Source organism: Myotis nattereri (genome assembly GCF_964212035.1).
Source record: "Myotis nattereri genome assembly, chromosome: 2".
Classification (NCBI taxonomy): Eukaryota; Metazoa; Chordata; class Mammalia; order Chiroptera; family Vespertilionidae; genus Myotis; species Myotis nattereri.
In genome coordinates this window covers 161,846,930-161,863,296 of record NC_138076.1, presented here as the reverse complement: position 1 = coordinate 161,863,296, position 16,367 = coordinate 161,846,930, and the positions used below count along the sequence as shown (strand labels likewise).

The 16,367-nt window shown below is 35.3% G+C and overlaps 1 protein-coding gene across 1 annotated transcript; it reads left to right on the top strand.

The window, feature by feature from the left end:
* Positions 1–465: 465 nt before the first annotated feature.
* On the top strand, positions 466–15,215 carry LOC308513919 (uncharacterized protein; the record flags this gene model as incomplete). Its single annotated transcript, XM_081083985.1, has 3 exons — positions 466–1,398; positions 4,981–5,069; positions 14,219–15,215. The coding sequence occupies 3 exons, from the start codon at positions 466–468 to the stop codon at positions 15,213–15,215; spliced, it is 2,019 nt and encodes a 672-aa protein (XP_080940111.1).
* Between the last annotated feature and the right edge of the window lie 1,152 nt (positions 15,216–16,367).

Below are 16,367 nucleotides of genomic sequence, written 5' to 3'. Positions count from 1 at the left end.
GGTTGAGCAACTTTAGCATATCATAAGCTTATTATGCTTTAATTGGTTGAAGAGATGACCTGACTACCGGACACTTAGCATAGTAGGCTTTTATTATATAGGATTTGTTCTCTCTTCCAATCAGTGCTTCATGACATAGAATTTATACATAAATCATGAGTCATAAATATACAGAGAAGTGATAGTTGCAAATGTGAAAGACATTTGGGTGGAATGACATTACATTAGCCTCACAGGAAAAGATCTAATCCCACTTCTTATAGGAATTAAAACATAAAATTAACCATTTGATTAATTATCAGTTGGAATTGTCTTAAAGGTAAGTCATCATAACTTTAAAAGGTTAAAATGAATAATGACTTTAGCTTTGTGAATCCTAATACTTAAACAGATTATTTGTATCTAGGATCAAAGCCAAGGGTTCATTTATTTATTTTGCCTTGTGCCTCTCAGCAGGTTTCTGCCATGGGTGACAAGGGAACAAGCAACCACACAGAAGTGACTGACTTCATTCTCATAGGCTTCAAGGTCCGCCCAGAACTCCACATTCTCCTCTTCCTGCTATTTCTGTTTGTATATGCCATGGTCCTTATAGGAAATGTTGGGATGATGGCCATTATTATGACTGATCCCCGGTTGAACACACCAATGTATTTCTTCCTAGGCAACCTCTCCTTCATTGATCTCTTTTACTCATCTGTTATTGCACCCAAGGCCATGATCAACTTCTGGTCTGAGAGCAAGTCCATTTCCTTTGCAGGTTGCATGACCCAGCTCTTTCTCTTTGCCCTCTTCATTGTGACTGAAGGATTTCTCCTGGCAGCCATGGCTTATGACCGCTTCATTGCCATCTGCAACCCACTCCTGTACTCTGTCCAGATGTCAACACGTTTCTGCACTCAGTTGGTGGCTGGTTCCTATTTTTGTGGCTGCTTCACCTCAGTTCTTCAGACCAGCATGACACTTACTTTATCCTTTTGTTCTTCTCGGGTCATTGACCACTTTTACTGTGATGCTCGTCCACTTCAGAGAATATCTTGTTCTGACCTCTTTATCTATAAAATGATTTCTTTTTTCTTATCCAGCATCATTATCTTGCCTACTGTCATAGTTATTATCGTTTCTTATATGTATATTGTGTCCACAGTTCTAAAGATACACTCCACTGAGGGACGTAAGAAAGCCTTTTCTACTTGCAGCTCTCACTTAGGAGTTGTGAGTGTACTGTATGGTGCTGTGTTTTTTATGTATCTCACTCCTGACAGATTTCCTGAGTTGAGTAAAGTGGCTTCCTTATGTTACACCCTAGTCACTCCTATGTTGAATCCTTTGATTTACTCTCTGAGAAACAAAGATGTCAAAGAAGCTCTAAAAAAAATTCTAGAGAAGAAAAATACTGTTCTTTGATTATTATTTCTCTTCCACCAAAGGTGCTGTGGCTATTTCTTGCATGCTCCTTATGGCCATTAAGAAAAGTTATTCTTCTGAACATCCTAAAAGTGTTATCAGTAGCATTTTCAACAGAGATTATGCTCCCCATTATTACTTTTTCCTTTTCCTCTGAGACATTGTTAATTTTGAACACCCTCATTACAGGATATGTTCAGGATGTTAGAGAAGCATTCTTCAGGATGAACCCTCCCACTGATTTCAAATAATGTTTTATTTCACAGAATTGATTTCTATTTATTTTTATGGCATCCTGCTTTACACTCTTTATATTTTATTATAATGTTTAAACAATATTTTGTCTGATGTTTGTCTTTGGAATTGCTTCTCCACGTATATTGATAACTGACAATAATGCCCAATTTATTTTTTTAAATAAAATATTTCTCAATTTTATAACTAGTTTCTTTACTGTGTTAAGCAGCGATTGAAATTTCACTTTGAATCTAGTATTTATATGTGTTATATTGAGAGAAAAGAGTAATAAGAAGAATTGGATAATAAGTAATCTTCACTATATACAATAACTTATAAAACTGTATATGGAGTGTGGCAGGTATTGTGGAGTGCTCTGAGGCACTGCTAGTTGCTGAATTCTAATATAAAGAACTACAGTGGGAGATAAATATTGGCAAATATTTTTGAGCAATAATTCTTTGGATTTATATCTTCATAATTTTTTGTGTTAATTATTGTAAGAAATATTTAATATTGCTATAGAAGCAAGCTAGTAATCAAAATAGACTGTGATCCAAATTTACTCATCTATGCCTTTGAAGGTTTATTTATTTGATTAATTTTATGTTCTGGTCTTATAATAGTCTCAGATATAAATGATCTCATTCTTTAGGGAGCTTACAATTTACTGTGAAAGTTACATCCTTGGACAGACAATTAAAACCCAGAAATGTGTATGCTAAAGATAATAGAGACTGCAAGGTGGGGTGCCTGAGAGAAGGTGGTTGGTAATCAAGGAAAATATTTAGGACTCTGTGAAAAATGTATGTAAAAGGGGATAGAAATTGAGTCAGGGAAACTGCCATGTCAGTTTTATTATTGATGTGTGCTTAGAGTATGTCAGTGTAAATTAAAAAAGACTGAATTGAAAAATTCAGGTAAAATACACAGAACATATTAACTGATTAATAGGAGGAGAGTATACTGAAAAGATTGTCTCTCACCCTTTTTTAACTTGAATGGTGTGTTGGTGATGGTACAAACAGATAAACAGTAATGGAATTCTCACCGAACTAGGAATAGGGAGGAATTTCCTCAACTTGATTAAACATCTACAAAAAACCCCAAAACCATATTTTTAAAAGCTAAGATAATCTTTTTTAAAATATATATATTTTATTGTTTGTTTGTTTTTTTACAGAGAGGAAGGGAGAGGGATAGAGAATTAGAAACATTGATGAGAGAGAAACATTGATCAGCTGTCTCCTGCACCCCCCACTACTGGGGATGTACCCGCCACCAAGGTTCATGCCCTTGACTGGAATCAAACCTGGGACCTTTCAGTCAACAGGCCAAGGCTCTATCCACTGAGCCAAACAGGTTAGGGCAATATAATCTTTAATTGTGAGAAACTGGAAGCTTTCTCACTAAGATTAAGAACAAGCAAGAATGTCCTCATTCACCACAACTTTCAGCATCCTATTGGAAGTCTTAACTAATATAGACAAGAAAAAAACTAAGTGTTGTGAGTTGAATTATATCTTTTAAAACTTGTATGTTGCAACCCTAGCCCTCCAGTACTGCAGCTTGTGATTATATTTGGAGAAAAAGCCTTCAAAGAGATCATGAAAATAAGGCTCTTGGTGGGCCCTAGCACAATCTGACTGGTATCTTTATGAGGGAGGAGATTGTGACACACAGGGAGACACAGGGGTGGCTGTGCACTGAGGTATGCCAATGTGAAGAGGGAGCAAACAAGGAGAGAGGCCTCAGAAGAAAACAAATCTGGAGGCACCTTCATCTTGGACTTCCAGTTTCTAGAACTGTGACAGAATAAATTTGTTTTTTAAGCCATCCAATCTGTGATATTTTGTTATGGCAGTTCTAGCAAACTAATATAAAAAAGTATACAGAATGGGAAGGAAGAAATAATACTGACTTTGTTCAGAAATGACATAATTGTTTTTGCAGAAAATCTGAATGAACTGAAAATAAAACTCCAGAAACTAATAAGGGATTATAGAAAGGTTTCAGGATATATGGTTAATATACAAAAGTCAATAGCTTTCTCTGTGCCAGCAATGAGCGAATAGAATTTAAAATGAAGACACAGTTACATTTGTGTTAGAACTCCTCAAAAATAAAATGCTCAGGTATAAATCTCACCAGTATGTACAAGATCTACAGGAGGAAAACTATAAAACTTCAATGGAAGCTATCTAAGAAGATCTAAATATAAATAGAGAAATATTTTATGTTTATGAAGAGAAAGATTCAATACCAAGCTGTCAGTTTTTCCTAACTTGATCTATACATTCAATGCAATCCCAATCCAAATCCCAGCAAGTTCTTTTGGATGTTGAGAAACTTTAGATATTGAATCTAAATGTTATATGCAGAAGAACTAAAATAATCAATACAATGCTGAAGGAGAAGAACGGAATCAGATAACTGACATAACACAACTTCATGACTGACCATATAGCCACAGTAAGACCGTGTGGTATTGGTGAAAGAATAGAAAAATAGATCAATGAGGCAGAACAAAGGGGATAGAAATAGAGCCACATGAATATAGTCAACTGATCTTTAATAAAGCAAAGATAATACAATGGAGAAAAGATAGTCTTTTCAACAAAGAGTACTGGAACAACTGGGCATCCATATGCAAAATGTGAAGTAGATATAAACTTCATACCATTCAAGAAAATTGACTCAAAAGGATCATAGACTTAAGTGTAAAACAAAACTATAAAACATCTAGAAGATAACATAGAAGAAATCTAGATGATGTTGGGTATGATAATGCCTTTTTGATGCAATACCAAAGGTATAATCCAGGAAAGACATAATGAGTAAGTTGGACTTCACTAACACTAAAAACTTCTGATCTGTGAAAGACATTGTCGAAGAATGAGAAGAATAGACAAACATTTTTAAAGACATATCTGAAAAAGAATATAAAAATATGCAAGGGAACTCTTAATGCTCAACTATAAGAAAACAAACTACCTGATTAAAAAATAGACCAAGACCTCAATAAACACCTCACCAAAGAAGATATGCAGAAGGCAAATAAACACATGAAAAAGTGTCCTATGTTATATGTCATCAGGGCATGCAAATAAAACAACAATGAGATACCACTATGCATCTATCAGATTGGCCAAAATCCAGGACACTGACATCATTAAATGCTGACAAGCATGTGGAGCAACAGGAACTCTCATATGTAGCTGGTGGGAATTCAAAATAGTACAGCCACTTTGGAAGACAATTTGGCAGTGTCTTGCAAAAACTAAACATAATGTAACTATATGATTCAGCAAATATGCTGCTTTACATTTACCCAAGGTTTATGTCCACACAAAAACCTTCACAGAGGTGTTTAAAGCAGCCTTATTCACAATTATCAAAATTTGGAATAACCAAGATTTTCTTCAGTAAGTGAATAAATAAACCTAGTATATCTAGACAATGGAATATTATTCAGCACTAAAAAAGAGCTATCAAGCTGTAAAAAGATGTGGTGGAAACTTAAATGCATATTACTAAGTGAAAGTGTACAACTGGAAAAACTACCTATTGTATGAGTCCAACTATATGACCATTCCGGAATAGTCACTAGGGATTGTAGGGTGTAGGAAGAGTTAAATAGGAAAAACACAGAAGATTTTTAGTGCAGTGAAAAGACTGTATTGTTTTTAATCCACTCATCTACAGATGGACACTTGGGCTGTTCCAGACCTTAGCTATTGTAAATTGCACTGCTATGAACACAGGGGTGCATATATTCTTTTTGATCTATGTTTCAGGTTTCTTTGGATATATTTCTAGAAGTGGGATAACTGGGTCAAATGGCAGTTCCATATTAAATTTTTTGAGAAATCTCCATACTGTTTTCCACAGTGGCTGCACCAGTCTGAATTCCCATCAGAGTATACTAGGGTTCCCTTTTCCCTATATCCTCACCAGCACTTGTCATTTGTTGATTTGTTGATGATAGCTATTCTAACAGTTATGAGGTGATATCTTATTGTTTTAATTTGCATGTCTCTGATGATTAGTGATTTTGAGCATTTTTTTCATATGTCCCTTGGCCTTCTGTATGTCCACTTTGGAGAAGTGTCTATTTAGCCCATTTTTTAAATTGGATTTCTTGTCTTCCTTTTGTTAAGTTGTATGAGTTCCTTATATATTTTAGAAATTAACCCCTTATCAGATGTATCATTGGCAAATATGTTCTTCCATGCAGTGGGCGCCATTTTCATTTTGTTGATGATTTCTTTTGCTGTGCAGAAGATTTTTATTTTGATGTAGTCCCGTTTGTTTATTTTCTCCTTAGTTTCTCTTGCCCTAGGAAATGTAGCAGTAAACACATTACTATAAAGGATGTCTGAGATTTTGCTGCCTATGGTTTCTTCTATGATTTTTATGGTTTCACAACTTACATTTAAGTCTTTTATCCATTTTGAGTTTATTCTTGTGTATGGTGTAAGTATATTTACACCATGGAATACTATGCAGCTCTAAAAATGAAAGATCTCTTACCATTTGAGATAGCATGGATGGACCTGGAGAGTACTACGCTAGGTGAAATAAACCAGTCTGAGAAAGATAAGTATTACATGATCTCACTCATATGGGAAATCTATGAACAAAATAGGTCCAGAGATATAGAGGCATAAAAACAGACTGATGAATCTCAGAGGGAATGCTGGGGTGGGTGGGTGAGTGGGGAAAGATTAACCAGGGAACTTACATGCATAAATGCATTGCCCATGGAAACAGACAATAGTGTAGTGAAGGCCTGGAAGGGATGGATGTGGGGGTCAATGGAAAAAAAGGGGGACATCTGTAATACTTTCAACTATAAAGATAATTTTTTTAAAAAAGAAAATGCTTCATGTAATACCATAATCATGGATACATGTCATTATGCAATTGTTTAAATCTATAGAATATACAATTCCAAGCGTGAACCGTGAAGCAAACTATGGATTTTGAGTGATGATAATGTATCAATCAGGCTCATCAATATTAGCAAGTATAATCTGGTGGAGGATGTTTATAATGTGGGAAGCTTTGCATGTGTGGGGTCAAGGTATATACAATAAATCTCTCTACCTGCCTCTCTTTTGCTGTGAGCCTTAAGCTTTTCTAAAAAAATTAAAGCCTTAATTTTAAAAAAGAAAAAGAAAAAATGAGATACTACTACATACCTATTAGAATGACCTAAATATGAGCATACCACATGCTGACAAGGATGTGGAGCAACAAACAGAAATCTTCATTAGCCCTAGGTGAATTAAAAATGGTATAAATACTTTGGAAGACAGTTTGCATTTTCCTACAAATTTAGGCATATTCTTACAATGTGATTCATCAAATACCTTTTTGGTATTTACTCAAAGGAGTTGAAAACTTATGTTTTCACAAAAAGCTGCACATAGTGTATAGCAGCTTTATTCATAATTTCCAACACTTGGAAGTAACCAATATGTTTTTTAGTAGGTAAATGGGTAAGTAAACTGTGGTACATCTAGACAATGGAATAATATTCAGCACTCAAGTGAAATGAGCTATCAGCTTTGAAAAGACATGGAAGAACCATAAACCCATGTTATTAAGTGAAAGAAACCAACCTGACAAGACTACATACTGTATAATTTCAACTATATGACATTCTTTCAGCTATTTCTATATTTTTGTTCTTGTTTCCTTTTTTATTTTTTTTAATGATTTTGCTGGACTATTTTGTTGAATTCTGTTAGCTCTGAGAAGCCTCTGATGTCACTTCTCTTATGCAGTTATACTGCTGTCTTCCCCTAATCATTTTGAGTGATGTGCCTCTGTAGGTTTCTTACCCAGCAGATTGCCTCCACCAATCTTTTTTTTATAGAAGGCAAAAATTATTTTATTAATAAAATATACAATCCAAAATTGACATTATAGTCAAATACTAGCTTCAGAATAAATTATGCAAAAATGAAAAACACATAAGAAAACAATAATATTGTATCAGCGTTAACACATTGCACATAATTTTTTTCAAGAAAAACAATTTTAAATCCTACCTAATAAAGAGGGAATATGCTAGTTGACCCTCATGCTGTTGCCAAGATGGCAGCACCCACAGCCAATAGGAGGGAATATGCTAACTGACTGCCATACCCTCAAAGATGGCAGTGCCACAGCTAATAAAGAGAGCATATGCTAATTGACTGCCACACCCTCAAAGATGGCAGCGCCCACAGCCAATCAGGAGGGAATACACTAATTGACTGCCATGCCCTCAAAGATGGCAGTGCCCACAGCCACAAGATGGCGGTACCCAGGCCCCTCAGCCCCCTAGCCGCCCAGGGCCTGCTGGAGGTGCAGGCAAGCCTCGGATGGCGGCTGCCCAGATGCCGAGGGCTGCCTGAGGCTCAGGTAACCAGGGCCGGCTGAGGCTTGTGCTGCCGGCAGTGGAAGCAGCAGAGGTGTGATGGGGGCATTGCCTTCCCTTGATTGCCGGGTCGCCTCCCACTCCTGAGGGCTCCCAGACTGTGAGAGGGGGCAGGTCGGGCTGAGGGACCCCCCCTCCAGTGCATGAATTTTCTTGCACCGGCCTCTAGTATAATATTACTGAAACTGTACTAACATAGTATAATATTACAAAAGCTGTAGGAAATATGAAAAATCTGTAAATAAGTGGATCACTTCTCTTATTTTCTAAAATATTTATTTTTCTCTGGCTCTATTTTGTTCATCAGTTTATGTTGTTCATTATATTCCACAAATGAGTGAGATCATGTGATTTTATCTTTCTCTGACTGACTTATTTCGCTTAGCATAATGCTCTCCTGGTCCATCCATGCTGTTGCAAATGGTAAGAGTTCCTTCTTTTTTACAGCAGTGTAGTATTCCATTGTGTAAATGTACCACTGTTTTTCAATCCACTCATCTGCTGATGGGCACTTAGCTTGTTTCCAAATCTTAGCTATTGTAAGTTGTGCTGCTATGTACATAGGGGTGCATATATCCTTTCTGGTTTCTTGGGATATATTCCTAGAAGTGGATTATTGGCTCAAATGGGAGTTCTATTTTTTATTTTTTGAGGAAACTCCATACTGTTTTCCACAGTGAAAATTAAGGACATTTACATTTAAGTCCTTAATCCATTTTGAGTTTATTTTTGCTAACAATGTAAGTTGGTGGTCTAGTTTCATTTTTTTGCATGTATCTGTCCAATTTTCCCCAAAACCATTTATTGAAAAGACTTTCTTGACTCCATTGTATGCTCTTATCAAATATTAGTTGAGTATACTGGCTTGGGTCAATTTCTGGGTTCTCTGTTCTGTTCCATTGGTCTATATGTCTGTTCTTGAGTCAGTACCAGCCAGTTTTGAGAACAGTGGCTTTGTAGTATTGTTTGCTATCTGGTATTGTGATACCTCAAACTTTGTTCTTCTTTCTCAGGATTGTTGCAGCTATTCAGGGTTTTTGTTTGTTTGTTTTTTTACATTCCAGATGAATTTTTGAAGAGTTTGTTCCAGGTCTGTGAAATATGCCACTGGTATCTTAATGGGGATTGCATTGACTCTATTGATTGCTTGGGGTAGTTTGGACATTTTAATGATGCTGATTCTACCAATCTATGAAAATGGTATATCCTTCCATTTGTTTATATCTTCCTCTATCTCTTTTTTCAGTGTCCTGTAATTTTCTGAGTACAGGTCCTTTATATCCTTGGTTAAATTTATTCCTAGGTGTCTTAATTTTTTTGGTGCAATGATAAATGGGATTGTTGTTTTTTTTTTAGTTTCTCTTCTTGTGAGTTCATTATTGGTGTAAAAAAAAAAGCCATAGATTTCTGGGTGTTAATTTTGTGTCCCGCTACATTGACAAATTCATGTATTAGTCTAGTAGGTTTTTGATAGAATCTTTAGGGTTTTCTATGTACAATATCATGTCATCTGCGAACAATGAAAATTTTACATCTTCTTTTCCAATTTGGATACCTTTTATTTCTTCTTCTTGTCTGATTGAACAGGAGTGGTGATAGTGGGCATCCATGTCTTGTTCCTGCTCTTAGGGACAATGGTTTTAGTTTTTGCCCACTGAATATGATGTTGGCTGTAGGTTTGTCATATATGACCTTTATCATGTTGAGATATGTTCCCTCTATTCCCACTTCACGGAGAGTTTTATCAGAAATGGGTATTGAATTTTCCGAATGCTTTCTCTGCATCTATTGATAAGATCATGTGATTTTTGTCTTTCAATTTGTTTATGTATCACGTTTATTGATTTATGAATATTGTACCAGCTTGCATCCCTGGAATAAATCCCACTTGATCATGGTGTATGATATTTTTAATATATCCACTAATCTTGGAAAGATTAGTAAGATATGCATAACCCTAGCTAATTTAGCAAAGGAAAAACAACAACATTAATTCACAGTATCAGGAATGAAAACTAATATCACTGTAGATCCTCCTGATATTAAAAAAGAATATAGTTATTCATATCAAAAATTTCTTTCTTAAATTAAAATCTTTTTTTAAAAAATATATTTTATTGATTTTTTACAGAGAGGAAAGGAGAGAGATAGAGAGTTAGAAACATCGATGAGAGAGAAACATCGATCAGCTTCCTCCTGCACACTCCCTACTGGGGATGTGCCTGCAACCCAGTAGGACAATGTACATGCCCTTGACCGGAATCGAACCTGGGACCTTTCAGTCTGCAAGCCGATGCTCTATCCACTGAGCCAAACCGGTTTTGGCTAAATTAAAATCTTTTAAATAAAATAAATTGGTATTCAAAAGAGAGATATAAATTTTAAAATATCTATTAAAGAAATTGAAATTTTATTAATAATCTTCACATTGGCTTCACCAGTGTTTACTTTCAAATGTTTAAGAAAGAAATGTGACCATTTCTACATAAACCCATTCAGAAATTGTCATAAAGGAAATACTTCCTAACTATATGAATCTATCATAAGTCTCTTATAGATCTTAAAATAAAAAATTATAGATACATCTCTTCTATATATTTAACATAAAAAATTTAAATGGTATATTAACAAATAAAATACTTCAACATAAGAAGAACAGTTAAATCTTCCTGAAGTGATGTTTATACTACAAATACAAAGGCCATTTAATATTTAAAAAGTAATGAAGGTGCTCACAAGATGGTCGCCACAAGATGGCCTCATGCAGAGCTGAGGCAGGGCCTGGTGGCCACTCTGTGCAGTGACGTGGCTCTGTGTGGTGTGGAGGAGGCTGGTTCTAGCGTCTCCGCCACCTCAGGTGGAGAAGGTGCATTCTGGCAGAGGAGGTGGGTCCCAGCACGGGAAGGCTGTTGTGGGCAATCAGGTCTGCAGGGGAGAGCAGTTGGGGGTGATCAGGCTGGTGGGGGAGGGCAGTTGGGGGCAATCAGGCTTGCAGGGGAGTGGTTAGGGGGCCATCAGGCTGGCAGGCAGAAGTAGTTAGGGGCATTCAGGCAGGCAGGTGAGCAGTTAGGAGCCAGTGGTCCCAGATTGTGAGAGGATGTCCGACTGCCAGTTTAGGTGGTACTGGGCCTAAATCGGCAGTCAGACATCCCGAAAGGTCCCAGATTGTAGAAGGTGTATGCCGGGTTGAGGGACACCCTCTCCTATGCATGGATTTTGTGCACTGAGCCTCTAGTGAAAGAATAACTACTGTGATATTTGCCTAACATGCCCCAAAAGCAAAAAACACAAACAAATGAACAAACAAACCAAAACTGGAAAACAAAACACAAAAAAACCCTCTGGAGAAAATAAATTTTATTTTTTAAGTTAACTAATTAACTTAAAATTTCTATTTTATTTTTTCCATCACCATTTATCCCCTCTATGCCCTCTTCCACTTCTATCCCCCTTCACTCCCCCCACAATCTCCACTCTGCTGTCCATGTCCATGAGTTCCTTCTCTTTAAAAATTTTTTACTCAATCCCTTTATTTCTTGTCTCTGCTGGTGTATTTACAGTACAGATAAGAAACAAGTTTCTAAAAGTAAGGGTCATAATCCACTTAAATAAAAAAACTCATGAATGTTCATCTGTATAAATCATGAAAATAAAGAATCAGGTGATTCTCATTCAAATGTGTGTTTTTTTAATTTATTTTGTTTTGTAAGTAGAAGGTTAGTTATCATGTTTCCTAGAAAGTTAGAGAGCCCTACTAACTTTCTAAAAGTTTGGTGAACTTACTAATTGATAATTTCTTTCTTTCTTTCTTTCTTTCTTTCTTTCTTTCTTTCTTTCTTTCTTTCTTTCTTTCTTTTGCATTATGATACAAAATACATTATTGTTAAGAGAAAATTTAGTCCCTAGTTAGTATCTTGTAGAGGGAATACCCACTGCTCTGGTTTCCCTCCCCATGAGAAAATTTCTCTCAGAACCCATCCCAGGTCTATTTGTTGGTTTAATCAATCAAAAAGTACAGTAAACTTCAGAAAGACAGAAAAAGAGAAGCTAAAATTTTTGCTAGTACTTCATCAGCTTAGGAATTCTGAGCCATGACCTGAGGAGTGAAGAAATGTGATACATGTTGCAGAACAACTTTCTGTTAAACAAAGGTTTGCTTCTTTTCATACTTTTGTTTCTTCATGAATGTACTCTATTTCACATATAGTAGAGGGTTAACTAAGGTAAGAAGTAGCATTCAGTCTTGAAAATATCTCTTATATTTAATTTGTTTATTTTCAACACTCTTCTCTTTTAGATAGCATTAATTACATATTTCCCTCTAATTTTTGTTTAAACTAGAAACTTGCTTATGTAAAATATGAATTTAAGGAAAACATGTATTTTTGTAGTGAATAGGCCCTACCAGAGTTTACTTTTGACCATTCTTCAGCTTTTTAAAATTAATCAGTCAACATGCTATTAACTTTTAATTTTTTCAAAAAAGAAGATATTGAATTGATTCTAATATACAACCAAATTGATTCTAATATACTTCCATAGTTCCATCTTATTTTAAAAGAAAGTCAAAATTAGCAAAATTATAGCAATGACAACAAAAATTACAAGAAATATTTTATAGTTTATATCACATATAATTTTATTATATTTCTATAATCTACGGATAAATTTACATATATACTGAATTATCAATTTTATAATTATGCAATTATAAAATATTTTTATAAATTTATTGCTTGTCAGTTTTTTACATTGTATAACAGATTATTGAATAACAAACCACTATGATAGTCAATCTTATGACTATAAATAAGCCTCTTAAACCTTTCTTGTCTCAATTTTCCTACTCATAAAATTAGAACAAAAATTTTTCTCTACCTTTGCAATGTATATTATTTAAGGACATTGTATAGTCATAATAGCATAAGTCTAAATAGATATAATGCAAGTTTGTTTAAATACATATTTCTTCCCTTTTCTTCACTTGTAACTATCTTTACATTATTATGTGGCCTTCTGTTCTTCATATGCACAGATCTCTATATTTTTGAAAATACAGGAAAATCTCTGCCCAAGACCTTAGAATTCTCCACTTGCATTTCAATCTGCAAAATCCAAAGAAAACAAAAGAGGGAAGGAAGGAAGAAACGAAGGAGGGAAGAAGGAAGTTAGGAAGGAGAACAATGAAAGTCTAATTGCACTGAGTTAGGAAATATAAGAATCACTTCTGTTTTTAGTAGGTGAACTGTGTCACTAAGAGTGTGTATCTTTATCTACAGAGATAAAGATAATGAAAGAAATAGGAACATGAGGTTAATGTGTAAAAGGATGATGCTTTTGGCAGGATCTGCAATCTTTTTCCTGATGTGAGAAAGACAGATACAATGTTTATGTATTATTTTTCTGTAGTAGATTAAATAATTGTTAAAAAATAAAATGAGAGACCATCAATTGAACCAATTTTTACTTAAATATAATCTTAAGTGGATTACAATATCCATGAGAAATGTCTTTCACTAAAGGAGGCAGCTTTCAATGGCAGTAAACTGATAACAATCAAGAAAGAAAAAGAAAAGAAACTCTTCTTTTCAGATGTTTTCCTAGAATTTTCATTTCTCCAAAGCACATGTAGAGGGAAAATCTGCATTATTTGCAAATAGGTATATCTAAAAAGGCTAACCAATCAGATTGAACTTTTCACTAGGAAGACTTTTTTAAAATAGTAATTATTCCTTTAAAACATTTATTTTTCAATTATAGTTTATATTCAATATTATTTTTATTAGTTTTAGGTACACAGTATAGTGGTTAGACAATCATGTATTTACAAAGTGATTCCCTCTGACATTTCAAGTGCTCACCTGGACCGTACATAGTTATTGCAATATTATTGACTATATTCCCTATGCTGTGCTTTACACCCCCATGACTATTTTATTACTTCTTAATCCCTTTACCTTTTTCACCCAGCCCCCCAACTCCTCTCCCCTCTGGCAACCAATAGTTTGTTCTCTGTATCTATGAGTCTGTTCCTATTTTGTAGTAATTCATTCTTTATGTTCATTGGTGTTTTGTGAAGTATTTGGAACAATATGATATGAAACTTTTTTTCATGCTGATTCCTAGTTATTTGTACTAAAACAGTATTCTGGTCACTTATTTCTTTCATTTTTACCATCTCCTCAGTTCCACCAATATCTCAGCTATGAAGAATGAGCTAAATAGGAATTACTCAGAGGTGACTGAGTTTATTCTACTAGGGTTCAGAATCCCTCCAGAGCTACAGATCCTCTTATTCCTAGTATTCTTGCTGATCTACATGGTCACTGTGGTGGGAAATACCAGCATGATAATTGTCATTAAGAGTGACTCCAGACTTCAAACACCTATGTATTTCTTCCTTAGAAACTTGTCCTATTTAGATCTCTGCTACTCAACCGTGATCGCTCCCAAAACTTTAGCCAACTTCTTATCTAATGAAAAGAAAATTTCTTACGGTGGCTGTGCGGCCCAATTTTTCTTCTTTGCCCTATTTGTCACAACCGAAGGCTTTCTGCTGGCTGTCATGGCATTTGATCGATTCTCCGCCATTTGCTACCCTCTCCTTTACCCTGCGCACATGTCCCAGAAAGTCTTTGTTCACTTGGTAACTGGATCCTTTATCTGTGGAAGCATCAACTCCATAGTCCAAACAGGTTTCACCTTCAGTTTGCATTTCTGTGGAGAAAACAGATTGGACCACTTTTTCTGTGATGTCCCAGCCCTGATTAAGATCTCATGTGTTGACACCTTTGTAAATGAGGTTGTACTGTTTATTCTCTCTGCTCTCATCATCGTCACCACCACAGCAGTCATTCTGGTTTCCTATGCTTATATCCTCTCCACTGTCCTGAAGATCCCCTCGACCCATGGCAGGAGGAAGACCGTCTCTACATGTGGCTCCCACATAGCAGTGGTGAGTTTATTCTATGGGACGGTGTTCTTTATGTATGCCCAACCTACAGCCATCTCCGCACCAGAGCAAAACAAGATTGTAGCTGTGTTCTACACACTTATAATACCAATGCTAAACCCTCTAATATATAGTTTGAGAAACAGAGATGTGAAAGAGGCTGTGAAAAGTATATTCTGCAGGAGATGATTCTCTCACTGACATTTGTAAAATCACTTATATAGCAGGCAAATTTTGTCTCTAAGGGTTCAAGTTACATTTGTTCTTGTAAAATTATTACTAGTATATCAAAGATATTTTTATATGGCAACAAATTTTTTACTATTTTACAAAATAATGTTTCTAACAATATAGGTCTATATATCATTACTCTATTTGCTTAGGATATATAAAATCACATGTTCATAATTTATGATGTACTAATATTTTCATTAAAATTTTACTTTGATTAAGAAGTAAATATTAAGAGTTGTTATTTTATAATAATTAAAATAATATTGGTCTGTGCAAATCATTTTTTAATTTTTTCATTCTACAAAACAACTAAGCTGATATTTGTTAGGAAAGGATAACACCCCATTGTGTAGATGACAGAACAGAATGGTAATGATTACATAGAACACTTCCCAATAAAAGGCCTATTCTTTTCTAAATATCCAGGTTTATATTTTGAGGATTATCATCCTTAGAGCGACAACTCCTATAAAAAAGAACCCATAGTATATTATTAGAGAGGTAATTTTTCACATGGAAAATGTGTCAATAACATTCTACTAATTTTTATTTTCTCATTTTCTTTTGAATATAAAATGATCTGTATATATAAAAGCCTAATATGCAAAGTGTCCCCTTGGGAGTTCGACCAACCAGGAGTTCGATCGCTCACTATGATGTGTGCTGACCACCAGGGGGCGGCACAGAATAAAGGAAGGCCCCAGCCAGCAGCTGGCAGCTGGGCAAGGGAGGCCCTGACTAGCAGCCAGCCGCCATTAGGGACACTACCCTTGCACAAATTTCATGCACTGGGCCTCTACTACATTTTATAAGATGATATATAAAAGACAGGTACTATATGCCATATATCATTTTTATGACTATTTTCAAATGAGGAAATTGACACACCAAGAGAATATGAACTCATGTATAAAGTACTTATGTATTTCTTTTTTAAAAAATTTTACTAAAAACTATGTTTTTATTGATTTCAGAGAGAGGAAGCGAGAAGGAGAGAGAAAAACAGGTATGGGCTGTCTCCTGCATAGTCCCTACTGGGGATTGAGTCTGAAATCTGGGCATGGGCATGTACCCTGACCAGGGATCAAACCCATAGACCTCTCCATG